The sequence below is a fragment of the Mustelus asterias genome, chromosome 20 (assembly GCF_964213995.1).
Source record: "Mustelus asterias chromosome 20, sMusAst1.hap1.1, whole genome shotgun sequence".
In the NCBI taxonomy this organism is placed as follows: Eukaryota; Metazoa; Chordata; class Chondrichthyes; order Carcharhiniformes; family Triakidae; genus Mustelus; species Mustelus asterias.
Window position 1 is genome coordinate 33595233 of NC_135820.1, and position 27254 is coordinate 33622486.

A 27254-nucleotide genomic window follows, 5' to 3' on the forward strand; every position below is an offset into this window, starting at 1 on the left:
GAGATGACCTGAATGAGTCTTTAAAATTATGCATTGGACAGGAAAGGTCTGGAGAGAATGTTTCCACTTGTGGCAGCATCCAGCATTAGGGATTATAAATATAAGATTGTTACCAAAAAAAATCTAAGATAAAAATTTCATCACGCTCAAGGAATGCTCAGGATGTGGAACAGATACCACAGGAAGTGGTTGATTCAAGTAGCTCAGATGCTTTCTGTCGAAGAACCAGACAAATGAGAGAAAAGGGAATAAAAATAGAAAGGCTGAGGTGAGATAGATGGAAAGGGAGTTGGAGATGCATGTGGATCCGGCTGAGAGATCTGTTTCTGTACTGCACAGTCTATGTAAAATGACTCAAAAAAGTTCCTTATTTATTATGCTGTGTACTGATCTCCTGGGTTTAACGTGGGTCACCTTTAATGTAACCACGGCTATTACTTGAAAATGCAGTAGCAGTGGCGGGCTCCAGCGCAAGCGCGTTTGGGAGGGTGTGGCCGGTCGACGCGCACGCGCACTGGCCAGCTGCAATTTGAAGCACCAAGTGGGTGGCGTGCGCGAGCTGGGCATTCGGACCGTTATTTCAGAGGCTGCCAAACACCTACTCACCCCACACAGACATGGCGGAATGTGGCACCGCGGAGGATCTGCGAGAAGATGCTCTGATCGACTACTTGGCGAAGAAAGGCGGCCGAGTGAGGAACAAGGAGCTGGTGGAGAGGTTTAAAAAATTCATCAACGCCCCGGAGCCACAGCTGAAAGGTGAGATGCATCCTCCCTCCCGCCCGCATGGAGAGCCACCTGGTTGGCTTGCGGGCGACCCGATGTCGCGCATGGCAGCGCTTCTGGTTGTGTGAATGGTCAATCTAGCTGTCAATCATTAGCGGAGCGTGCGGGGTTGGTAAACTATGGGAGTGGGAGGGTTAACTTGGGGGTGGACGTTCAGGTGAGTTAACACATGAACGCAATGGAACTTTAAAGTTTATTTATTATTGTCACAAGTAGGCTTACATGAATGTTGCAATGAAGTTACTGTGAAAATCGCCTAGTCGCCACACTTTGGCTCTTGTCTGGGTATACTGAGGGAGAATTCAGCATGGCTAATGCGCCTAACCAGCACGTCTTTTGGACTGTGGGAGGAAACTTGATCACCCTGGGGAAACGCACGCAGACACTGGGAGAACATGCAAACTCCACATAGTGACCCAAGCTGGGAATTGAAATCAGGTCCCAGGTGCTGTGAGGCAGCAGTGCTAACCACTGTGCTGCCCTGTGAGTGGCAAGGTTTGTTTGGTTGGTAATGGGATCTTAAAGTTCTTGAGAAACTCCCCAGAGTATTGACCTAAACCCTGCATTATTAGCGTTGGCTGGAGTAGCTGCAACATTAAATTTGACTTTTTGAAGATCGAACGAATGGTTGCTGGATGAGGAGTGCTTCCAAATCATGACAGATATGGACAGAGCAGGTAGGAACTAATTCCATTGGCAAAAGGGTTAAGAACTAGAAAATGCCAGTTTAAGGTTATTGGCAAAAGAAGTGGTGGTGACATGAGGAAGAACTTTTTGTTTGCGCATAAAGTAATTGGGATGTGAAATACATTACTGAGAGTGTCATGGAGGTAGATTCAATACAGTCCTGGCTTTGAAAGGGAAATTGCAGAAGCACCTGTAACGTATATATTTGTTGGGCAATGGGGGAGTGGAACCAACATGTCTGTTTCCAAAACACAGGCATGAATACAATGGGCTAAATGGCCTCCTGTATTGTAACCATCCTATGATTCTATGTTTCAAGTGGCAGATGCTATCTGGATCATAAAGACCCTTGGCCTTAAAGATAATTAATTTAGCTGTGCTGGGAAATTGTCTCTCAGGAAGCAATGAGGCCAATCAACTAGAGTTTTCTGTTCCTGATTTCTATCCGTCTACTACTGTGACTTAGTGAGAGCCAAATCAAGCTCAGTAGTAATGACCATCACAGCTTAATCGTCTTCAGATTCTCCGGCTAAACATGCATGTGGTACTGGGTCCATGGCCAAAGGTGGCCTTTAATGATGTGTTTAAAAAACAGAGAGCATAACTACATCTATCTCTGTTCTAGTCAAATATTTACATCAAAACTTGTTTTCCATGGAATCAACAAACAATGTTTCTAACTCTGAAATGTGCTATAATTCCCTACCCTCCCTATTCTAATTATGCCTCTTCTCAGAAGTATTTGATTCCTGGATTTATTTGTAGTGTAGACTTTAGTATTTGGAAAAAGAAATTCTTGAAGTGATGTGCCAAAAAAGTGCCCAGTGCATTATATGATTTGTATCTCACTGTGTCAAGGTCAAAATTTTTGTTTTTTATAAATATTTTATTATGTAGTTTATTTGCTGTTTGTATAGGTGGCCCTGAGAATTATTGCAGTCCTTGCGAGAGTTAATATTTGCAGTTCTTCACGACAGGGAAAGCATACAAGTTTAATGCCCATTGAAACACATTGAAGATCTGGAACATGTTGCTTTGTGAAGGAGATGGAAAGTAGTAAGAATCATATGAGATTTGAATGCGCATAAGATTGTGAGTGTAATTTGAAACAGTAAAAGGGTAATGCATTGTAACATCTGGAGGTTGAGCTGGGAAGATGTTGAGATTGAGAAATTATCATTCTGTAGTTTATATATACATGTGCAAAATGTCTACATAGAATTTGTTGATACTGTGATTATACATTCTTGTATATCATTCCTTACAATATATCTGCAAATGTCTTGTACTTAGGCTTGTAAGGCCATTTCTTTCTGTCATTGTCTGTTGATTGATTAAACCAATGTGAAACCACTAAGGTTTTGGGAGCGCAGCCATTTCTTAATGACAAATCAAGAGAACTTATCTGCCCAAAATAAAACCAGCTAAAGCTAGTGTTTGATAACAACATGATCAAATTTATCTGATGAATCATCTTCACCTTCAGTAAAGTTTCAGCTTCATAGTCTCAGCAAGACTCAAACGTAGGATTCAATTGGATATGTTTTCTCCAGAGCAAGTGATGGTAGTTAACAAACAAATGTGAACGATGACTATATGCAATGTGATTGGTATTGTTTTTTTTCCTACATGTATTAAACCTAGTTCAACAACAATTGCAATCAAAAGACGAGTTTGAAGTTCCTTCTGACTGGCTGCTCCCCATGTCAGTCAGTCATCACTTTATTTTGGCTCCAAATAAAATTTTCATCTCACAACAAGAATGTGCTAAGCTTAAAGCTGTTCAGAAATGAACTTAAATGCATTTTGTGCATTGAATACTGGGTTTGAAATTCTGGAGTCTGTACTCTGCACTAGAGATGCACAAAGTATAATGGTTGGCCACAAACTATGTGAATCAGTTCATTTCAATACTTAGCATGAATAAGTCATGCAACACAAATGCTGCCCCCCTAGAAAGTGGCAGAAGATCACAGCTGCAGGGTGATGTTCCGATGGAGGAGAGCAAAAGGCTATTCAATAATGGATTAAAGAGATGATTTAAAAATTTTATTCTACAGGATTAAAGTTTTGGCACTATAAGGTACTCAACTCTGAAACCATGTCTGCCTTAGATGGTTGAGATATTTCTAAGACAATTTACAAAATTGATATCTGCTCTCTGTATGGTTTCAAGTTATGGGCCTAACCACAACTTGTTGGCTGGAATTCTTATGACAGCCAAGAAATAGGAACTGAAGCTGTGGAAGTTGGGAGGCGTGGTGTGTGTCTTCCTTCCCAATTTGAATTGGGGCCATGATGTAACTGGGATGGAGACCCGGTGGAACCAGGATCTGCTTCTAATTCTTGTTTCCTCTCAGTAGTTACCTCTTGTATTGCCTTCCACAATCCTCCCCAAATCTCCAGCTCAGGAATTTTGGCAACTGAAACTTGACATTGTGCTTTAAGTCAAGAAGTTAAGAGTAGGTTATGACTGATGATAGGAAAAGGGAGTGGATGCTTGATGATTCTAAGGCTGCAGTTTGAGAGGAATCTCAAAGGTACAAGCACATTTGTTTACATCTTAACAGCCTAAAAAAAACCAAGGGTCATTTTAACATATTTGTGCTCCCCTCTCTTAATGCTGCCAGAACCTGACACTGACCAAGCTGCAGCCCCCCCCCCCCCCCCTCCCCCCAACCCTCAGTCAAGTAAATTTTGGTATCACTCAAGATAGTTAACGCCAGATGGCACATGTTGCACATGTAAATCAAACACCTAAAGGAAGAGTATGAAAGTCAATCATTGCATGATGAGCTTTGATGTGGAGCCAGAAATTTGCCAGTAGCTACAATTGGTTTCTCATTCAGAAGTTGACAAATGGCTAGAAGCATTTGGCTTTACCATCTAAAATCACTTCAGCACAAAGTATTTGAGCAATGGCCTCAAGGAATAGTCATGATGTGGAGCGAAAAATCGCACCGACCTCCTCAGAAGATAAACACGGGACACAGTGGACAGAGTACCCTTCGTCGTCCAGTACTTCCCCGGAGCGGAGAAGCTACGGCATCTCCTCCGGAGCCTTCAACATGTCATTGATGAAGACGAACATCTCGCCAAGGCCATCCCCACACCCCCACTTCTTGCCTTCAAACAACCGCACAACCTCAAACAGGCCATTGTCCGCAGCAAACTACCCAGCCTTCAGGAGAACAGTGACCACGACACCACACAACCCTGCCACGGCAACCTCTGCAAGATGTGCCAGATCATCGACACAGATGCCATCATCTCACGTGAGAACACCATCCACCAGGTACACGGTACATACTCTTGCAACCCGGCCAACGTTGTCTACCTGATATACTGCAGGAAAGGATGTCCCGAGGCATGGTACATTGGGGAAACTATGCAGACACTGCGACAACGGATGAATGAACACCGCTCGACAATCACCAGGCAAGACTGTTCTCTTCCTGTTGGGGGGCACTTCAGCGATCACGGGCATTCGGCCTCTGATATTCGAGTAAGCGTTCTCCAAGGCAGCCTTCGCGACACACGACGGTACAGAGTCGCTGAGCAGAAACTGATAGCCAAGTTCTGCACACACGAGGACGGCCTCAACCAGGATATTGGGTTCATGTCACACTATTTGTAACCCCCACAGTTGTCTGGACCTGCAGAGTTTCACTGGCTGTCTTGTCTGGAGACAATACACATCTTTTTAGCCTGTCTTGATGCTCTCTCCACTCACATTGTTTTGTTTCTTAAATACTTGATTAGCTGTAAGTATTCGCATTCCAACCATTATTCATGTAAATTGAGTCTGTGTCTTTATATGCCCTGTTTGTGAACAGAATTCCCACTCACCTGGAGAAGGGGCTTGGAGCTCCGAAAGCTTGTGTGGCTTTTGCCACCAAATAAACCTGTTGGACTTTAACCTGGTATTGTTAAACTTCTTACACAAGGAATAGGTCAGGTTAAGCAAATAAGCATCACACTAGCTCTCAGACCAGGTATGTGTAACATCGTGAAGAAATTGATTAGATTTCCTGGAAAAGCCTAAAAGCATTGATTAAAATCTTCAATATTGATTTTTTAAAAAAAAAATCATAGTCCCAAATCCATGCATCTGTCGTTTGTATAACAGTTGTGAAGCTGTATACATGTATTTTGCCAATGCACTGTATGCTTATTTGGTACATCCAAGGATGTTTTATGATTATGTTTCTAAAATGGCAGTAATTATTTTTGAATTAATCTGGGTTGGGTTTGGTGAGGGGCATGTATGCAGAGGGAGGTGTTGGGGAAGGTAGTGTAGTTGGAGTCGTTGCAGTATTTCTCAAGCCACATGATATGTTTTGAAACATGAAATAACACCACCAAACTATATTATCTAATTGGCTAATCCATGGCAACTCTTTCAGAATCTGTAATCCTAAAAGGTAATTTGATTTTCATTGTTTTGGTTCCTTCTCTATTTTGGGATTCTGACTGCTGCCCGAGTTAAATACGTAAACCAGCACAAGACTGGGAACTGGGCCTGAGTTTCATGTGCTCTGACATAGTGTTGCAATCTATGGTGGGCAGGCTGCAATCTGTTTATCTATTTCAAAAAATTTACTGCATTCTTGGCTCGCACTAACCTTGCTGGACCACTGTTTTGAAGTTGTCGGTGACAGCCTGTTGCTTACAATCGGCATTAAATATGACATATTTCTCAAAGTTAATAAATTGAATGCAGCTGCTGAAATGATGTGTTGAAATAATAGCTTAGTTGCTTTAGTTTTCAAAGCACTGGACAAAATTAAAGCCCTTAATGTGGCTCATCAGTTGAGCTGTGTTTATGTGTGTGTGTGTGTACATAAATCTATTGAAAAGCTAAACATGCAGCAATTTAATACATGCTTTTAGATATTCAAAAATCTTCAGTGTTTCAAGAACTCCCCCTGATGCACTTTCTTTGCTACCAAATAAACCTGTTGGACTTTAACCCGGTGTTGTTAAAACTCTTACTGCACTTTCTTATGCCATATGTAGTGGTTTCCATGCCAATATTATCTGAGACAAATAAATGTCCATAAAAATGGCAAAAGTGTGAATGTATGCTGCTGTGCAAAACTCTTGAATGCTGCCACAGGCAATGCAAATAGTGAGAGTTTACCATAATGAATTTATGACTGTGATAACTTACCAAGATTTACTTCAGTGAAAAATGTTACAGCTTTGCCCATCCCCAATACAGCAGTTCCTGGCTAAAGCATAGATAGGCAACTTGTTCTTCGATTTACTTGTAAAACCATCATTTAAAATAACTACACAGTCTGTACATACAGCATTAGGCCTCACACTTTGTTTCATTACTCACTTTCCTCTTGTGGGGATACCCTTTGATGCCACAGTTGAAACTGTGAGGAAGCAGCTTGGTTGTAAACCCACCAGGTAACACCATGCTTTGGTGTTGTTATTGCACTCTGTTGCCTAAGACTGCGCTTTTACAAAGAGCAAAGAAAAGTACAGCACAGGAACAGGCCCTTGAAGGCCTAACTAAACTTTTTAGAAGTTAACTGCATTCATCAAATTACTTGTTTTACACAAGTTGTAGAGGGCCAGATAATAGTGCACATTTACTGTACAAATGTATTATGCCTTGGGAGTGGTTATCCCACTAACGTCTCACTTTAAGTGGGAAAAATCCCAGTTGTTTTCTTTTTTGAGTCCCTATTTTTATAACTTTATTCCTGCTAACATCTATTTTCATAGCATTCACATACAATACAAATGGTCATGATCACATCATTTATGACAACTGCGAGAATCAAATACATCAGTACATATGAATTGTTGTTCTATGTTTATATGGGGTGGATTGTAAACCTTTGCTCCAAGGTTGACACTCCTGGAAGGAGATATGCGAGTCATGGTATATTGTAGGATAGCGAGCAAGAAAGCTGGGTCTCAAGTTATACACTGAGATAATTACAGTTAATTACAGTCTGCGAGTTTTCACGCTTATAATGGAAGAGTGCTGATTTGAGAAGGAAAGCTACAAGGGTGAGAATTAAGAGCATTTCTTGAGATGATCTTATTCCAGAGCATAAAAAAACACTCGAATCTTTATCTCTAATATTTTTTATGTGATTGAGTGCCAGAATTGCATTTAATAACTCAATTTGTGGCCTAACCAATATCCTGTGCAAATTCAGCTCACTGAATTTATACTCTGCGCCCCTAATTATAAAATCTAGTCTTTAATTGCTCCTTATGGGCTTTGAACCTGCACTCACAGGTTCTATGTATCTGCACCCTCAGGTATTTCTGTTTTTCCTTTTTATTAAAAATTCAAAAATAAAAAAAATACTGCAGATGCTGGAAATCTGAAATAAAAAAGAATGCTGGAAAGACCCAGCAGATCTGACAGCATCTCTGGAGAGAGAATCAGAGTTAACATTTAGTCTGTGTGATTTTTTTTTCAGAGAGCTATTATTAATAGCTATTATTTAGGGTAAAATAGCTTTTAAATGTATTTTGATTAGCATCAGATGTGATCAGCTAATTCCTATGGGGAAAAATTGTAGATTAGAATAGTTCACATAGAAGCTATAAGCAAATGATAAGACATTGATAACCCTCTTTGGTCTATTGTATAAAATCCAGACAGCCTCTTGTTTCATGATTTATGCAATCTTATTTAACATGTTTAAGGTTGGAGTGTAATTGGCACTAAAATAAGTTTTACTTTTCTATAGCTAAATATCGTGATGTCTTCAAAGATATTGTCAACAAGATTGCACTGGTGAAGCAGGAAGATGTAAGTATTGGTTAGATTTCATTATTTGTTTAAATAATCTCTCTCATGCCCTTTTCCCTCTTTCACACATCTGCAATCTTCTTGTGCTCAATCCATTTTTTTTGTTACATCCAACTGACTTGACTATACATTACCTGTACAAGAAATCCAGAAAAAATGTGTGTAAATGCATTATTTTGCTTAGTTGCAAGATCTTGCAGCAAAAAAAGATGTGCAACTTGCTAATGATAACCCAGCAGATGCTGTATTTGCTGTTTTTTCCTATGTACCTAGATGGACCCCAGTGTTAGTGTTGAAGAATGTTTGTTTCAGCAGGGCTGAAGATGAAGGCTCTAGGGCTCTTACAATACTTTTCTGATTGCTGATTTGATAGTATGTAAATGACTAGTGCAAACCAAAGTTTGATCCTTCTATGCTCAATTGCCTGACCTTAGCATATTTGACAGTGCAGTGGATTCATGCCTTTGTTACCTCTAGATTTGACTACATCATTGCTCTCTTGACCACTCTGTGTCTGCATCAATGAGCTTATACAAAACTCTACTGTCCTTATATTAACTCACCGAGACCTAGTCACCCATCACCCCTGTGCTTGCTGACCTAGACTGGAAGCTGGTCTAACAATGGCATAATTTAAAACTTCTCATCCTGCTCTTCAAATCCCTTCATTGCCTTGCCCTCTTTATCTCTAAGTTCCTTTAACCCTATAACCAACATCAACAACAATTATGACTTGCATTTATATTGCAGGGTGCTTCACTGGAGAGTTATCAAACCAAATTTGACTGAATATAAATGCAAATGTCAAAATTATAGTACATTTGAGTGTTGTTTATTTTGACCAATGCAAAGAGAGAACTATTTTACCTATGCGGCTAATTGGTACCTACAGCTGATCAGCTTCAAATAAAACAATCACTTGTTGAATAATTTTTGTTTGTAATAAATATTTGGATGTATAGGCATCCAAAGTATGAGCCCATCTGTTCTTGCTCAGGTACTGGTAGACTAGCTTTGTTTTTCAGAATTTTTATTTCAATTATTTCAGCTATCTTTATCAAGTTTAGCAGTGTGGGGAAAATCCCTTGTCTGTATTAGTAGTGTATTATAATTCTTCTGGAATTTTTGATTGTATTCTTCTAATCTCAAGATTTGCTGCTGGGTATTTTGTTTTGTCTTGATTGTATACCAATTCATACAGCATGAGTAAGAGATAAAGTATGAATGAAGAGTTGAATAAAAGCAAGTGTACCATGTTACACAGCAGTATTCTGACCACTTCAACTGAATCATGTGCCTCTTTTGAGGACGCCTTGCCTTTTCCTTTTTGATCACTTAATTTCAGCTGCCTTAGTTTCCCTTCCCCTCCCCACATTCTTGCCCACCAAAAAATACCATCAACTTTCTGCCTACTCTGATCCCTGTATTTTTCAAGTTTCTCTTTTTAAGCCCTTTCCCTGCTCATTTCCCCCCCCCCTCAATTCCCAAATACATGCCTGTCTTTCCAGCAACTGCATGTGTGAATTGCCGATCAGGTTCTGTTCCTATCACAACACTTGCACAGCCTCTTCGAAGTCCTAGATGTTATCCTGTGGGATTGTGGTGAATTTTCCTCCCTGACTTCTCTGCAATCTTTAAAATTGTTTACCACACTTTCGATGCCGCTCTTCTGTTGTGCAGTTCAGTGGGACTGCTCTTTCTTGGTTCCACTCTTGCCCATTCAATTGTGGTCACGATATCTTCAACAGTGCCTTCTCTTTCAAAAGTCACAATAGGATCATTTCCAAATTGCTGTTTGTGGGAGCTGATATCACTCGAGATTGGGTAAACATGTTGTGCGTTCATATATTAAAACTGGGCACATGAGAACAGATATACATGGATAGAAAGCTTGAAAGCATCAGCGACAGAGCTTTCTTTGCGCGTGCACTGCTCGATCAAAAGTGAAACTAAGACTGGATCACATGAAACAGTTCCTTCTAATGATGTCATGCCACTATCTCTGAAAGGCATGTTACAACATCCCACTTCCTTTTGAAAGACATTTTCCCCTCTTCCAAAGAAGTATAACGAAACATGAACATGTATTGTAAATAGTCACCATTACATATGTGTAAAGAACTGATCAATCTATAAGCCTCTAAAAGGTAGAGGTAATCCACCCAGTTCTTGCAATCGTAACCTTCTCTGGGGGTGTCTTTAATTGCTCAGAGTGACCTGAGGGATTGGCATTCTTGGATGTCGTTTCTGGTTGCATTTGGGATTTAGTCTTCGATGCAATAGCTGGAATGCATCTGATTTGTTCTCGGTTACATCTCACCATTGGACCTTTTGTATGTAATTACTTCCTAGAACTTTGGTTCTGAACAAATCCTTGTCACCTTGGCTGATTGCCATGTACTTTTCCCTGAGATCCTAGATGAAAATTTGTTGTCCCAACTCTAAACTTGGCAATTTTGTACCTGCATTTTTGTTGTGCTCGTTGGTTATCTTCTCTTGCAGTTTTAAAAGTTGCTGTCTAATTTCTGAGAGGATAGAATGGGTAAGTGTAGGTACATTGGGATGCAATGGTCTGCTGAATGTGATTTTTGTCAGTGATGGAATAGTTGAACTTAAAAGGTGCCACACTTGGATGTAACATTACAATGTGTAGATCTTGCTTGGTCTGTCTATATTTGAGAAAATGATTTCACTGTGAGAATCATTTTTTCGGCTAGGCCTTTAGATCTAGAGTAATGAGGCAAATAAGTAGTGTGATCAATATTCTACTTCTCACATGTATTCTGAAACTACAAACTGTCATCCATAATGATCTCCAGGCACACCAGATAAAAGTGTGTATAAAAGTTGTGCTTAGGGTATTGTGCAATTGTTGAATAATGGAGTAATTGGTAAAGTAGTTGACGATGAAGTCAGCACCATGGACATGAGGGAGACGTTGGATATAATTTTAGACCAAGGATGGGTAGGAATTTCATATGGAATCCATGGTGCTTTGTGCTCACTCTGCATAGGCCTTGCACTTATTATGATGACTTCAGTGTCATTGTTCATACCTGGCCAATAGATTATCTCACTTGCGAATCTTCTCATCTGATCTATGCCTATGTTTGAGGAAGTTGGTGAAGAATATCGGGTGATCTACCTGCCTTTAAAAATGACTCCCCTTGAAGTGCCTAACTCATCAAAGTAAGGCCAAAAAGGTCTTGCGTGTATCTGGACATGCTGAATTGAATCGGGTCATCCTACGATGATTTTCCACATTTCTGTAGTTTTGAACCTTTGCCTTTTCTTTGTAGCTGCTGGCATCTGTGGTGTGCAAAATATACCAGATCAATTTGGAGAACACCTTCAAGCTCGATGTCAATGAAGTCAGGTTATCATTCAAAGGATACACCTTTTGTTTTTGCTGGGTTAGGTGAACTGCTAAGTGTATCTGTGTAATCGTCAAGTGACCTGGCTTGCATTTTTTTTAAGAGGCAGGGCACTTGTCAATAATTTTATCCAAATCATCTCCTCCAGATAGGTACGAAGACACATGACTGCAAACACTAAAGCTAATGTTCCTCATTCGATGTTGGAGCAGTTAGATTGTGTTGCACACATGCAATCGGTTTGTCTTTTCGAATTGTGTGTGCTTCCAGGCCTTTCTGTAAGGCATCTATATCCAGGATAGTTGTCTCCCTAGGATCATTAAAATTGCTGTGTTGATGCTTGTGGTGATGACAGTTTCAGCACTTTGAAAAAGTGTGCCACAGGAACTTCCTCAAATTCCCTTGCGCAATTAAGATTTTTCCGAAAAATTGGGAATGCATGGAGACAGAAAATTATAGCAATGCCAACTCCTCAAAATAAGGACGATCATCAAAAATATCTAGGTCTCTTTAATATATGTTCTTCATTTACTTGGATCAGGACATATTTCAGCATTGGAATAAATAAAATTGAAGAAAGTTATTTGATGCTGTGGATTTCGGACTATTGAATACCAATCCTTTGTTACATGCCACTTGCACCAATAAGTGCAGATTATGATCCTACTCTTGCTTCCTACAAAAGCAATGTCATTGGCAATGTAGATGTATCCTGACGCAGCACATGTAATGTGATCCATATGGTCTTGAAAGAGATCCTGGCTAACGGCCCGAAAAGAAGTCTTTGAAAGCAGTATCGTTTGAATAGGTTACAAAGCATAGTAAGCCCATCGGACTTCTCCGCGAGATGTACTAACCAGTTGCCATGCTTGACATCAATGTTGCACTTTCAAATCTTGGATTTAACTTTTCTAGTACAGGTGTTTGGTAGAGACAGTGTTTCAGAGCTGCATAATGAGGCACTGCGGATCAAGGCATACTTTCAATGATTCATCCTTTGATGTGCGTAATTGAGTTGCACCAGTCTGCATGCTCTTGTACTCTTCTAATGATTGAGTCTTTCTCCATTTTGTTTAGTTTGAACTTTTAATTTGTATTGTAAGTGGATGCTGTACTTGCATGTTGGATCAGTTAACAGTCTTGCATTCTCCTGCAAGGGTAATGTTGCAGCTCCCTTGAAACTGCCTATGTTGTCAAAACATTCTGTATATTTTGATGTTAGGTCATGAACTGAGGTAATAGGAGTTGTCTCTGAGGTTGTTCTGCCAAATGAATTCTGACTGATTCCATGGATTGTTACTCTGCGAGGACACTCGGGAGGATTGATTATATTTGTACTCCAGGGCAATGGATGCTGCACGTAGAATTTATGAACTGTTGTATGTTGAAAGTTTTGCATTAGTGAGTTTGGCTTGGTTCTATCGATATGTTTTCTTGTAGAATTTGCATAGTTAGTATGTTGGCACTTGTCTTTGTTGGCTGACTGGAATACTTTAAACCTTTTAATGCCCTCAGATATTTTCCCCTTGTGACTAACAAAGAACATAGAGCCAACTCAGCTTTCACTTAAATTCAATCACTCTTTATCATTTCAGATACCAATACTCAACATAAATACGTTCATTGCAACACTTTAGCTTAATTTAATTCTCAATTAATTCAACCTTAACTTCAACTCAATCATTTAACTTTAAGCTTTCACTGAAAATAAATATTACCCGCTTGAGTGAACTGGCCAGGTCTGCCCTCGGGTATGAATCTTCCCTTAGTTCTTTGATCTTCTCTGAAGATGATCTTCAGGACATGTGATTCCACTGAGGAAAAGACTCAAAGGTCCTCTTTTTACTCTAACCTTTACACATCCTTTCAGGAGGTTTTCTGGCACGCAACCAATAATATAACCGTAAACTGATCACAATATTTGACTTGCAGCCAATGGAGTTGCTTGGAAACAACTGCCAAATGTTTTTTTTTAGTCACAAGTAGGCTTATATTCCCACTGCAATGAGGTTACTGTGAAAATCCCCTAGTCGACACACTCCAGTGTCTGTTCGGGTACACCAAGGGAGAATTTGGCATGGCCAATCCAAATGTTTATACCAAGTTGCATGTTTCATATAGCCATGGAATAAGGCAATAATCATTGGCTCTGGTCTGTCTGGAACCCATCCAAACAACCGTCTTTATTTGGTCAACACAAAGTTACAGGTCATGATTTGCTTCAGCCTTCTTTGACCTGTACCAACTTGATCAAAATTCCCAGCGTGCTTGATTATAGCGCTATTGCCGTTGGCCACCTGGCCACACCTTTGTGTCAATCTTGACCAATAACAACTAGTTAGGGCAGTTAATTCAAATATTTTTAAAACTTCAGACAGTGTGGCGGCATGTAAGGTTTCAATGAGATTGTAGTGAAACAGGTTTTCACCATCTTTGTCTCATTGTGCATACCATTGGCAAACCAGAAAATTCCAAGGGAATACCAGATGGTCATTCTTGCTTGAAGGTACCTGTTTTGAATTGTTTTTGTACCTGCATCTGCTTTTGTTGCCAATGGTCTTTTCTACTACATGCCTTTTAGAATTGGTGGAAAACTGGGCATTTGCTTGATGCATGCACAAGGCCACACCTTCCACATGTTTTGCTAGGTTTGGGTGTTCCAGTAAATGCATCAATAATTGGAGTTGTCCACCCTTGGGTAATTCGACGACATTATACGTTTTGGATTTTTATGAAATGCTTCCACGGGAATGGATTTGATCATCAACTCCACAATCCTGTCTGCTAGCTCTACATCTCTCAAAATTCACAGTATATACTTTTTTTGTCTGCAACTTCTGACAATGGTCTCTGGAATCTGAACGCTGTTGTCAAAATGACGTGAACTGTAGTCGATGAATATGGAAGTTCACCTGATTCTGAACCCGCCCTCCAATGTATTCCATATCATTAGGGCATTCTTCAGCTCTTCTGTTAATTTGGACTTGTTCAGACAGTATAGACCTTCAGTCCCAATTGCTAGGCAAATTTTTATGGCTTGTTTTTCTGGTTCAGACACACCTGAATCAAGAAACCATAGCTTTGTCTGCTATATAAACATTTTGATTTCCAATAGTAGTCAACTGCGTCCCAATTCAAACTGGAAAATTTTGTAGACATTTGGATAATGTCCCTTTTTGAGCTTCCTCCTTCTATAATACCTGGGCTGAGTGTTGTTGTAGCTGTTTTTCTGTGCTTTTTCCAAAGCTCTGCCCATTATAATCACAACCTTCTCTGGCCTGAATTTTATGGCGGTTTTTTTTTTTGACTCTCCCTCGCTTGCTATCAATCCAGCCCATGCCCTGGTCATTCGGATTTCTGACTGAGCTAACCTGTTGCTGGTCCCCTCAATGCACTGTCCCACTCACTGAACTGACAGGTTATGTACTGAAATTGCACCACAAGAGATCTGTCTGCTTACCAACTCTTTATTTGAACGCTATCCTGGTATTGTGTCTACAAAGCCTATCTATGTAGTCACCACGCTACAGTTTCAACACTCTCCAACTCCAACACCGTTGCAATTCCATTGTGGTCTGCCCAGCACATCAAGGATCATCTCATGCCATGTAGCACAATCTAAGGCCGTTCACCATATCATACCTCTATTAATCTTGTTGCCACCTTGCTTGACTAGCTAGGTGGTCAAAACATGTATCTTTGATCTTGAGATCTCTGCATTTGCCTACATTAAAGTAAGAGGTGATGTCATTTCAGCCAGAAATAAGTCCAACTCTTGCTTGAACAGATTTAGTGAATCAGCATTCACCACACAAAATGGCAGCCTGTTGCTGAGGTCTACTATTCACTGGGGGGGATGTGGGGGGGGGAACCACTTCTTCCTTACATCCAACGTAGATCTGGACTGCTAAATGGCAAGTAACATTTGCGCCGCACATGTACCAGACCAATTTCAACTCGAGAGAGTCTAGATATCTCCCCTTGACATTCAGTGACATTTACCATCACTGAATCCCCTACTATCCACAGCCTGAGGGTTACCATTGATCAGAAAATGAACTGAAGTAGCCATATAAATACTGTGGCTACAAGAGCAACTCGGAGATTCAAGAACAGCATAAATTTAGACGTGAAATAACAGGCAAATTATGTTTGAGATAAAAATTTATATTTCACTTTAAATAATTGATACAACAAAGATGCATCTTGCACAACCACATGCACTCACATCACTTCCCACAGACATGTGGCACCACATGCACTTTCAAAGTTCTTAACTCGTCATCTGGTATGTAGAGTCTGTCTCTTTACCACTCAAACAGTTTAGTTGCATTCACCAGTAAATGTATTCCGTCTGAGGTCCCCAGGGACGGACGTCACCCGAATGGTACGCACCATGAGAACTTTACCTAGGTTCGCAGCAGTCTTGATGACAAAGATTATAAATCCCCCAGAGACTCCTTTTATCAGATCCCTTTAATACATCCCATTAAATGGCCTGATGAACGCCACCAAATCTGAAGCAGCACCTTGTCTTCAGCTTTCTGTCCTGTTTAACTGTATTGCGCACGCGCACACTGCTTCTTGTAAATGTGCCTTGTCTGTTCTTCCCCCTGCTATAGATATCCTTTGTCTGCAGCTCTTCCTTGTACCTGACCACAGCTTTTGTACATTAATTTCCTTCCTGTTGGTACTGTTTCTGGGTCAAAGATTGGCCGATCAGATGGACCAGTATTTCTTATTATTCAAGAAAATTAAAAGTCCTTTTCAAACATCCTTAAAAAGAATTACAGATTCTACAAATATTTTAAGAAATTACAGAATTTTCTTTTAGCACTGCTTTCAGGTCAAAGGTTGCCATAATCTGCAAATTGACAGATCATGGCCGGAATCTTCTAGTCTTCTCTGGACACAGTGGAGGTGCCAGAGGACTGGCAAATTGCAAATGTTATGCCCTAATTAAAAAAAAGGTTGTAAGGATAGCTCCAGCAATTACAGGCCAGTCAGTTTAACACAAGTAGTGGAAAAGCTTCTAGAAACAATTATTTGGGATAGAATTAGTCATCACATAGAAAAATGTGGGTTGGTTAGAAAGAAACAGCATGGATTTCTAAAGGGGAAATCGTATTTTGCCAACTTGCTAGAGTTTTTTGAGGTGGTAAGTGAAAGGGTCGATGCGGGTAATGCCGTTGATGTGGTGTACGTGGACTTTCAAAAGGCATTCAATACAGTGCCACACAACAGACTTGAGAAAAGTTATAGCTCATGGAATAAAAGAGACAGAAGAGATGTGATTGCAAAATTAGCTGAACCGATAGAATGCAGAGAGTAATGGTATTTTTCAGGTTGGAGGAAGGGTTGCATTTTAGTAGGAAGAACATGGAAAGACTATCAAATAAGGGGTAAAATTCTTAAAGGGTTGCAGGAGCAGAGGGACCTGGATGTATATATGCATAGAACCTTAGATCATTGAAAGGTGCAGGACAGGTGAAGAGAGCAGTTAATAAAGTGTATAGCATTCTGGGCTTCATCAACAGGGTCATAGATTGCAAGTGCAAGGTGGTTATACTGAATTTATACAAGATGATAGTCAGACCTCAGTTGGAATATTGTGTATTGTTCTGGGGCGCCACACTGAGAAGGATGTGAATTCATTGGAGAGAATGCAGAAGACGTTTACAGGAATGGTCCTGGCATGAGGAACTTCAGTTATGAGGATAGATTCACTGATCCATGAGGCTAAGAGATTTGATAGAGATGTTCAAAATCGTGAGGAGGCTGGCCTGAGTATATAGGATGAAACTGTTCCTGCTCATAAAAGGATCAAGAATGAGAGGGCACAAATCAAAATGATTTGCAAAAGAAGCAAGAAAAAACTTTTTCACACAATGAATAGTTTGGCTCTGGGATGCACTGCCTGGAAGTGTGCTGGAGGCAGGTTCAATCAGAGGCATTCAAGAGGGCATTAGATGATTACTTGTATAGAAACAATGTGCAGGGGTATGGGGGGAAAAAGGCAAGGGAATGGCATTAAACTTGCCTGTTTGGAGAGCCAGTGCAAACATGGGCCACATGTCGTCCTTCTACATCGTAACAATTGTGATTGTGTACCAACTCTTGTATCCAGAGCATTGTTGAAAATGGTTCCAGCACTGATCCATGTGGGACACCTAGATCTTAATCCAGCTATAACTACTTTGTGCCTATGTCCTTTCAACCAGATCTCAGTCTAGCAGAATGTATAATCACTAATACCAGAGACTACAATTTTAAAGGGAAGTTTCTTGCGCAGTACCCTTTCAAAAGCTTTTTGGAAGTCTAAGTAGAAAATGTCAACTTGGCTTCTTTAATCTACCAATTACATGATTTCTTAAAATGCAATTAAGTGTGTAAAGCATAACCTTTTAATAAAATCGTGTGGTGTCCCAAAGATTTCCCTCACTATGTAAGTAATCAAACATTGCACCAATAATAATTTTCACTGGTATCTTTCCTTTTTACTGATAAACTAATAGGCCTATTGTTACCAGGGTCCGTCTTATTTTTTTTAAAGATGGGAACTATATTAGCTTCTTTTCAGTCTAGAGGACCCATCCCACAGATCAGTGAACCATTAAAAATTCAGGCTGGCCTTCACGTGCCTGTTCCATCTCTCTTGAGTGCCCTTTAATGGATATCATCCTGCCTGGTTCCTCAGTCCATTTCCAAGACCCTATTCTTTCCAAATAAAATGCTGACCTCATTTAATACTTGTTTTATTATTAAAAATTATTCAATTCTAACATCTAAGTATCATTTTCAAGATTGAACACTGACACACAATACTGATTTAATTTTTCTTCCGCGTCTTTTTAAACTGTTCTTGTACACGCTTCAACGTCCTGATTCCGCCTTTGACAGCTCTTGGACTTTTCACATAAAGCTTTTAACCATTAGTTCCAGAAATGTCTCCCCTTTTTTCATTAGTCTTGTAGTTAATCTAACAGCAGCTTTTGTTTTCTTTCACTTTTCCTTGTACACAACTATTTAGTTGAAAAGGAAGTTGCTAAGTTATAGGATATGTTTATTTTGTCATGGCCAGTCAGCTTCTTGTTACAAAAAAGTCAACTTTTTACACATTTTTTGTGTTCTTGAAAGTTTTCCATTTGTATTTTACATTGGTCTCATCACTACTTTAAAATAGTTTGTTGTCTCAAAGTCTACTCTTTTTTGAAATTTGAGTTACTGATTTTTGGTGCTTCTAGTTATTTTGAAGCCATATAATGTTGTGATCCTAACACGGTTTCCCCTCCAGCAGTGGAGGTTGACACGGCTAGATTTAATGGACCCCACCAGAGCTGGCTAGGTGGTGGTTGGGTCCACATAATAGTGAGGGAGTCAATGTTTTGCATCACATTCCAGCCAGTGGGAAACCTAACCTCCATTAAGTCAGCAGCAGGAATAGGCTGACGTGGGGACCTGTTTGCTGGATTATTAGGCTCATTAAAGAGCCACTTTAAAATCATTATCCTGGCACCCACTGGAATTTGGTGGTTGCTCAAGGATACACTCGAACTCGCATGGGTTTCCCATATCTCCTGGGTAGAGGGAGGGGACAGTGGTATCCCTCTTTCAAAGGTAGTTAGCATCTAATAGAGGGTGTGCCCACTGAGAGCTACCCTTGCACCCAAACTCCTCTCCTTTCCTCCAGTTCTCACTGGCGACCTGCTCTCTGCAGCCTTCATCTTTCCCTCATTCACAAATGGCCTAGTTCCCTCATTGATGCTAGGCCATTGATGGGTGCATTGTTGGCAGCGGCCAACAGTTCTTGAGGGGAGTGGGTAGGATGGAGTTCTGCAGGGGTCCTAAATCCTGACACTAGCCACTAAAATGCCTGAGAAGCATTTTAGTGTGGTTGGGCCTCCCCCCTTCAAAGTGATGCAGGCCTCCCAGCAGTTGTAGAACTAGTGTGTGGGCCTGCATTGGGGACACTAAATTTGGCTCTCAACCATGTAACAGCATTTTCTGGTTGTTTTATAGAATTTTTGGGGGGATCAATTTTAAAACTTGTCGGAAAAGAGAGAAAATGTTGATACTCTGGAAGGCGAGAAAAAAACTGCAGTACTCGAAACTGAAACACTAAACAGTACAGCTCACAGCACAAATCAAATAGAATGCAACAGAATTTTGCGATCAACTATAAGATTTTTAATCCTCAAGACTTCCATTTTCAAACCTAAGAATTAAAGTAATCTATAGTTGAAACTGATGGCGATATTCGGTCTATTATCATGGCGACCTTGATTTTTAATAGGCTGCTACTGATACTTCATGAAGTTTCCAGTGTGCAAATGTGAATCAATGATCACATGTTAAATCCTGATGGCATATCTATTTAAAAACTTTACAGAAGCACGATTGCACTGATTCAACCATTTTGATATCATGATCAAGCAATGCTAACTGTAAATTACTCATTCATTTACAAAACCTTAAACCGTTGAAAAGTAAAGAGAAGGAAGTGCTGATATTGGAAACAAAAGCAGCAAAATGCTAGAAGTTGACAGCAGGTCAATCTGCATCTATGAAAAGGACAGACAAGCCAAATGTTTCAAAAGCTATTGGGAATCACAACCTAGCTGAAAATGTTTCTTGTCTCTTCTCTCCTCGGATACTGGTTTATCTACCCTGTATGTGTTTCTAGCTTTTTCTATTATTTAAACCTCAATCCCAGTTTCAAAATGCAAAATGTTTTATATTTTATTCATCGCTCTCTTCCAGAATGGTATACACATGATGTGCAAAGCAAGAAAAACACAGGTGACCATTTGACCGAGCCTTCATTCTGTAGGATTGTTTGTAAAGGGAATCTTTAGAGCACTTGTTTTTCAGTTGCTTGTGGGTTAAATAGTCTCATTTATTGCTGAAATTGACGTGGGTTTAACTTGTGGCATATCATTTAATTTTGTGTGGGTATTTTAACATGAGAATAGCTTTGTATGAAAATGTATAGAAAATATTGGTAATGTATTTTTTTAATTGACATTTAACTTTTAAAAATTTTAGGGTGAAAAATATATTGTTCTTAAAAAGAAATATCAGCATCTTGTGTTGGAAAGAGATGGTTGCAACAAAGAAGAAAAACTAATGTTGAGTACTCCTGTGGAAGAATTAGTTCAACAAGTACAGAAAGGAGAACTATACTCCCACTCTGGGGAGGAAAAGCTGAAGAACTCTAATGCTGATGCCTCAAAGGTCAAGGCAAGGTTTCAGAAAGAAAACTTAGAAAATATAGACATTAGCGGCCCTCTAAGTAGTAAGACCAATGCTGGAAACCCTACAGCAGAAACCGTGAACATGTGCGAGTGGATTGTACAAGAAACTGACAAGTCCAAGACACCTTCAGAACAAACCAGTGATAGCCAGGTACAGTAGTTTTTTGTGTTCTTGACAGTATTCTTTTGTGTCTCACCTGCCTTCTCTCCTGAAAGTATCAAGCCCTCTGGTTGATTCCACAAGTATCTGGACATATTTGGGTGCTGCCCTCTCATGACCATTCTTCATGTATAACCCAGAACAGTGAATAATAACAGACAGCTAAGTTTGATCCTGTTTTCATTCAATATCCACATTGGTGCAGTTCCAACAAAAATCACTGGGTAGCATACAGGAATGAGAAATCTGGAAGATTTTCTTCTCAAAGTGCTGAAGGAAGCTGAAATGCTCCTTTTTCTGCCTTAGTCACCAAAGACCATGACAGGGTTCTCCGGCCATTCATGCTAGCAGGATTCTCCCTTCCCGCTGCAGTAAATGGAGATTTGGCTAAGTGCCAAATTTTCCATCCTGTCTGGCAGTGGGGTGTGAATGGCTGGAGAATTCCGGCCCATGAATTTGGCATGTTTCTGGTCTTTGAAGATTGTGTTACATCATTAACTGAGCTATAAACATCAGTATAGCACAAATTCAGACATCAGTCTTTTTTTCTCTTAAATATTACTGAAGCAGGAAGTGAAAAAACATTTTCTAAAAATGCAGGTAAAGGATTCAATTGTTCAGCAGATCTGGCTCTGAGAATTTAAAATGGAGATTTGTAAGTAGGTATTTGAAATCTAGATCCATAGATGCAACCTGGGGACCTTGATGATTTCCTGTTAGGAGGCTCTGTTAAGTTTGAGGAAGGGATAATCAAGAAGGTAAAGAATTCAAGGTAGGAAGTCAGGCTTTAAATACATAGATTTGGAAATGAAGCAAAACAAGTTAGGAATGACACTGTCTTACCTAGAAAATGTTAATCATATCCCTATAACTCAGGTTAGATCCTCAGAGGATCCTGCCAGCAGGAAGAAACAGAACAAATAATTCGGCAGTTGAATTGGTTGTGCACTCAGACTAGACCCGACACTGGCTATGATGTGTTAGAGCTAAGTACCATGATGAAACATGCTTCAGTTAGAATCATTGAATCCCTACAGTGCAGAAGGATACCATTCAGCCCATCAGGCCTGCACCGACACTCTGACAGAGCACCTTACCCAGGCCCTATATCTGTAACCCCACATATTTACTCCGCTAATTCCCTTAACCTACATATCTTGGGACACTAAGGGGTAATTTAGCATGACCAATCCGCCTAACCTGCACATCGTAGGACTGGGGAAAGAAACTTGAGCCCCCGGAGGAAGCCCATGCAGACACGGGGCTAATGTACAAACTCCACACAGTCACCCAAGGCTGGAATTGAACCTGGGTCCTTGGTACTGTGAAGCAGCAGTGCTAACCACTGTGTCACCGTGCCACCAAATTCTGAGCAAATAAAACACTAAAGCTATAAAAGCAAATTACTGCGGATGCTGGAATTTTGAAACAAAAACAGAAAATGCTGTAAAGTCTCAGCAGGTCTGACAGCATCTATGCAGAGAGAATAGAGCTAAAGTTTTGAGTCTGGATGACCCTTTTTTCAAAGTCATCCAGACTCAAAACGTTAGCTTAGTTTTCTCTTCACAGATGCTGTCAGACCTGCTGAGACTTTCCAGCATTTTCTGTTTTTGTGACTATAAAAGTTATATTCAGAAAGTTGTGTGCTCAAGTTCCCAGTCTTGGGTGAGCCAGATAATGTGATTGGTCATTTTTAGTGATACTTCACATGCCAGTTTCCCAGATGAGTACTTCACAGCAGGGTTTATCATATTCTTGGTGGGGAAAAAATGAGAAGTGTTGTCCATTGGCTTGGGAGGCCAAGAAAATGAAGAGTCATAAAAAGTTCATTTGTTGCTGAAACACTGACATTGGTAGAAGCACTGGTTAAAGGGGTTTATTTCTCCAATATATTGTCAGAAATGTTATACAAGGGACAATATGAAAAAGGTTTATTTATAGAAGGCTATGTTGATAACTGGTCTCTTTGGGACAATGTTCATTCAATAAAGAATGTAACTGAGTTAAGGTTAGACCTAGCAGGCATAAAATAAATGTTAGAGAAGGGAATTCTCTTTTTTTAAAAAAAAATGGGTTGACACAAGTCACCAGCGATTGGGCTGTTTCAGAAAAAGTGCTTGCTCTAAGAAATTACTAAATGCATTAGAAAAAGGGCATCTTAGCTATAATGAGGCAATGAAAAAAAATCCACTAGTTTGTGTATATTTGGGATTCATAGATGCGGAAATATGAGAATTTATTTCTGTTTAGATTCACAATGTTCTATAATTTTGTATTTTCTTTCGAAGCTTTCATTACATAAGGAAAAGAGGGGAATCTGTCAATGTACAATTAACCACATTGTATGACAATTATCTTGTTAAGGAAATTTCTCATTAAACATGCGACATTGATTGTCCTATAAATAGAGACAGCTGGATATTTTTGTAGTGTAGTGGCTATCATGTTTGCCTAACACATGAAAGGTCTCCCGTTTGAAACTGGGTAGAAACAACAAATCTTTCTCACTTAGTGTAAGGAAAGTTTGCAGAATTCAAGTCTGTTGTTGAATATTACTTGAACATTTGGGTGGAGGGCTTCTTGTAGGTTAGTAGGATTGAGAAAGTATCTTACAATATACTGGCTTGAACCTAAAGGACCTGTCTGGATTGATTGTTCCACCACATCACTTGTTATGAATAACAGGTTTGAGAGGAGAAAAAATGTCTCCTTGTCTCCATCTTAAACAGTGGATCTTATTCATAAACTGTGTACTCTACTGCTACTCTCCGCTACAATTGGAAACGTCCTCCTTGTATCTACCCTCTAAAATCTGCTCAGGATCTAATATGTTTCAATAAGATCACTTCTCATTCTTCTAAACTTCAACTTATCCAATATTTCTTCATAGGATGAGCCCCTCATCCCAGGGGTGAGTCAAGTGACTTTCTCTGCGACCATATAGTTTTTACAATCCTTCTCTTGCATGTTAAAACATACACACGCTAAATCAGCATGTTCACTTACACTACCTTGCATCTTTTTCACTTTGTGCTAATTGACATACTCAACTAGAACTCCGCTGACATGAGCGTAACCAACCGTTAGAAAAGAGTGCTGCTATCTGAGTGCAAAGCATAAAATTGAATTAATGAAAATTGGAATTTCAACCAGACCATCAATACCGCTCTGTAGCAAAAGTATTTTTGTGATATTTCAGAAAACCATTGAAACTCCATGGGTGGGATTTTCCATGCTCCCTGTGGCATGTTTTAGGGCAGCACAATTAGCCAATGGCGCGATCTTATGATCCCACGGGTTTTTACACACCCTGCTGCCAGGGGACCCACAGTAGGGAGTTGCATTTGGTGAGACCAGAAGATCCTGCTGGTGGCAACAGCTGGAAAATTCCTGCCCATATCAAAATATTTGTTCCGTCTGAAGTGTTCATGTTCACAAATGGAGGGCAGGGAGAGAGGAGTGATCTGCAATTGTCACACTGCAATGCTTGAGTGTTCAGGTGATGTACAACACAATGTAAATTGGCTTAGCACACTGGAACACTCTATTTGGCTCTCTGGGCATGTTAATTTATATCAGAGTCCATGCTTTGTTTACCTTCAGTATTGTTTCCATGCAAAATTCCATCCTTCACATGTTTCAATGCAAACCCATCAATTTTCTTTAATATTACTCACGTCTGATCTGTAATAGATCCATGTTGTATGTTCTGAGATTCCTGACTAGATGCCTACATAATTATTGACTGGATAGTTTAAGTTTAAAGTTAATTTATTCGTGTTACAAATAGACTTGCATTAACACAGCAATGAAGTTGCTGTGAAAATTCCCGGTTGCCACTCTCCAGTGCCTGTTCGGGTACACTGAGGGAGAATTTAGCATGGCCAATCTCCCTAACCAGCACATCTTTCGAACTGTGGGAGGAAACTGGACCACCCGGAAGAAACTCACGCAGACACGGAGAATGTGCAGACTCCACACAGTGACCCAAGCCGGGAATCAAACCCAGGTCCCAGCTTCTGTGAGGCAGCGGTGCTAACCACTGTTTGGCTTTCGAATAATTATGGTGTTGAAATCATAATGTGCAATGATTGGTATACAAACTCTTAACATGTTCATAAGCAATTTGTTTTTTTAAATGGGGTGTTAACTTATTTAAATTATAATTTCAAAGTCTAAGTGATACTCTGTTGCAGCACTTAAAAAGCTGCTATATTATAGTATTTGTTTTTATTGAAACCTTTTTTGTGGGTTTTATGGAAGGAAAAACGCTAAGAAAGTGGAAACGCAGGGTATGTTTTAAACCACGAGGGCCAAGTATAGTGTCGCAATGCAAAATATGGTCAGTTCAAAGCCACTTAAGTGGAGGAAGCAAGATGTCTTCCTCCACATCTTGCTAATTTTCCCTCTTTATTAGGTTTATAATATTGGTTAACAAATGTTAATTGTCGTTAAATGCCACACATAATATGGTGCATAAAAGTGGTGCTTTTTAAAGGTCCTATTTTCTCGGAGTTAAAAACCAGTAAAGTTTCCTGAACAATATAAATAGGTGCTTCTTTAAAAATAAATTACGCAAGATATTTGGAGAAATGGAATATGTTTGATCTAAATTAGTTTACCTATCCAAAAATTAACCTTGGCTCTTCTCCCACTCCTCATCCCATTGGAGCATGTGTTTCTTAAATGATTCCAGCTTAAATCTAAAAATCTCACATTAATTATTCCTGTGTGAAGTTACATTTAATAATTCCATTCCTAAATTTGTATTTTATTACTACTTTCAATCTGTGGCACTTTGCTGTACTCGTGTGTTATGGACAGAAGGGCTTTAATTTAAGCAACCCTGATTTCTCCTCTTCCCCACCTGTCTGTAAACGGGTATTTTTGATTTCCTCCTCCAAGTGGTGGCATATTTCCCAACCCCCCCTTCATTTTTGGTGTGATCCAATGTTTATTAATAGCCCCACAGCAAACTTGAGAGGTTGTGAATCTTTGGAATTTCTACCCAGAGGGCTGTGGATGCTCCGTTGTTGACTGATTTTTGGACTTTCGGGGGATTGGGTGAAAAAGTGGAATTGAATTCCGTGGTCAGCCGTAATGCTGAATGGCCGAGCAGGCTCGAGGAGCGTGTTCCTACCATATTTCTTGTGTCTTGACCAAAGTTTATCCCTCCGATGACGTCACTAAGCCAAATTATCTGGCCATTTATCTTACTGCTGTTTCTGGGACCTTGCTGAGTGCAAATCAATTATTGTGTTTCTTGCGTTAAAACAGTTCAAAAGTACTTAATTAGCAGTTAAGCATTTGAGATACCCTGAGATTTTGAAAGATCGTATTTCTTTCTTCATCCCTTGCTTTTTTTCCTTCCCCTGTTTATTTGTAATTCTGTAATTTCCAAACTGCTTTCTTTGATTTCACTACCCTCTCAAAATCCAAAACAATGACTCTAAGACTCTTAAATAGAAAACCAGGACAAGGTTTGAGAAAAGTGTTATAGTGAAAATATTATACATGTTGGATGCCCAAAATCCAACTCTCAAACTGGAAATCGGACATGTTTGAAAATAATCCATTTAAGTTTTGACTTACCAGAACAGTTTGGCTAGGTGCTCGTTCTCAGTGGCGTGCCAGACTAATTATCTGCTTCGCCGCTTAATTTAGTGACATACCAACCTAGTTCCCACACTCCAATTCAATGACTATTAACCCGGCCCAAACTGCCCGACCTCTGCCCACGCACTGTTAGTGCTGTTGTTGTACTCGTTGCAATCGTATTTTTTTTAAAAAGTTAGCAGATACCTCATGAATAACACTTCAAAAAAGAAGCGTCATTCGTTGTCTGTAGAAAGTGCGAAGTATTGTAGCAAATTGACAGGGTGCACCCGTGTGAAAGCTGAGTGAGGAGTTTGCGGTGGGCATCTTCATCGTTTACAATTTAAAGAAACAAAGACTACATTTTTGTGCTGGAAGGGACTTTCAGAATGAAATAAATAAGCAAAAATACTATGCATAAGCCAAAATGATGATTTAGACAGATTGATGATGGAGTGGGTGTGACAGAGGTGGAGCGAAAAGATGCCATTAACTGGCAGATGTTGATTAAAGCAAACTAAGATTTTCTGCAATTACCTGAATATTTCAACTCCATGCAACTCCACTGGGTAACAAAATTCAAAAAGTGTTATGGAATAAGGCAATTA

At 39.8% G+C, this 27254-nt stretch overlaps 1 protein-coding gene across 4 annotated transcripts in view; it reads left to right on the forward strand.

The window, feature by feature from the left end:
* The first annotated feature begins 492 nt into the window (after nucleotides 1-492).
* Nucleotides 493-27254, forward strand: part of LOC144508463 (ankyrin repeat domain-containing protein SOWAHC) — a 102628-nt gene continuing 75866 nt past the window's right edge. For 2 of the 4 annotated variants that reach the window (XM_078236397.1, XM_078236399.1), the window contains exons 1-4: nucleotides 500-759; nucleotides 8202-8263; nucleotides 20398-20436; nucleotides 20683-21042. In XM_078236397.1, the coding sequence (XP_078092523.1) occupies nucleotides 618-759; nucleotides 8202-8263; nucleotides 20398-20436; nucleotides 20683-21042 (603 nt within the window). In that variant the 5' untranslated portion in view covers nucleotides 500-617. Of the gene's footprint in view, nucleotides 760-8201; nucleotides 8264-11562; nucleotides 11635-20397; nucleotides 20437-20682; nucleotides 21043-27254 lie in introns of all 4 variants that reach the window. The other 2 variants (XM_078236396.1, XM_078236398.1) reach the window with 2 other exon arrangements.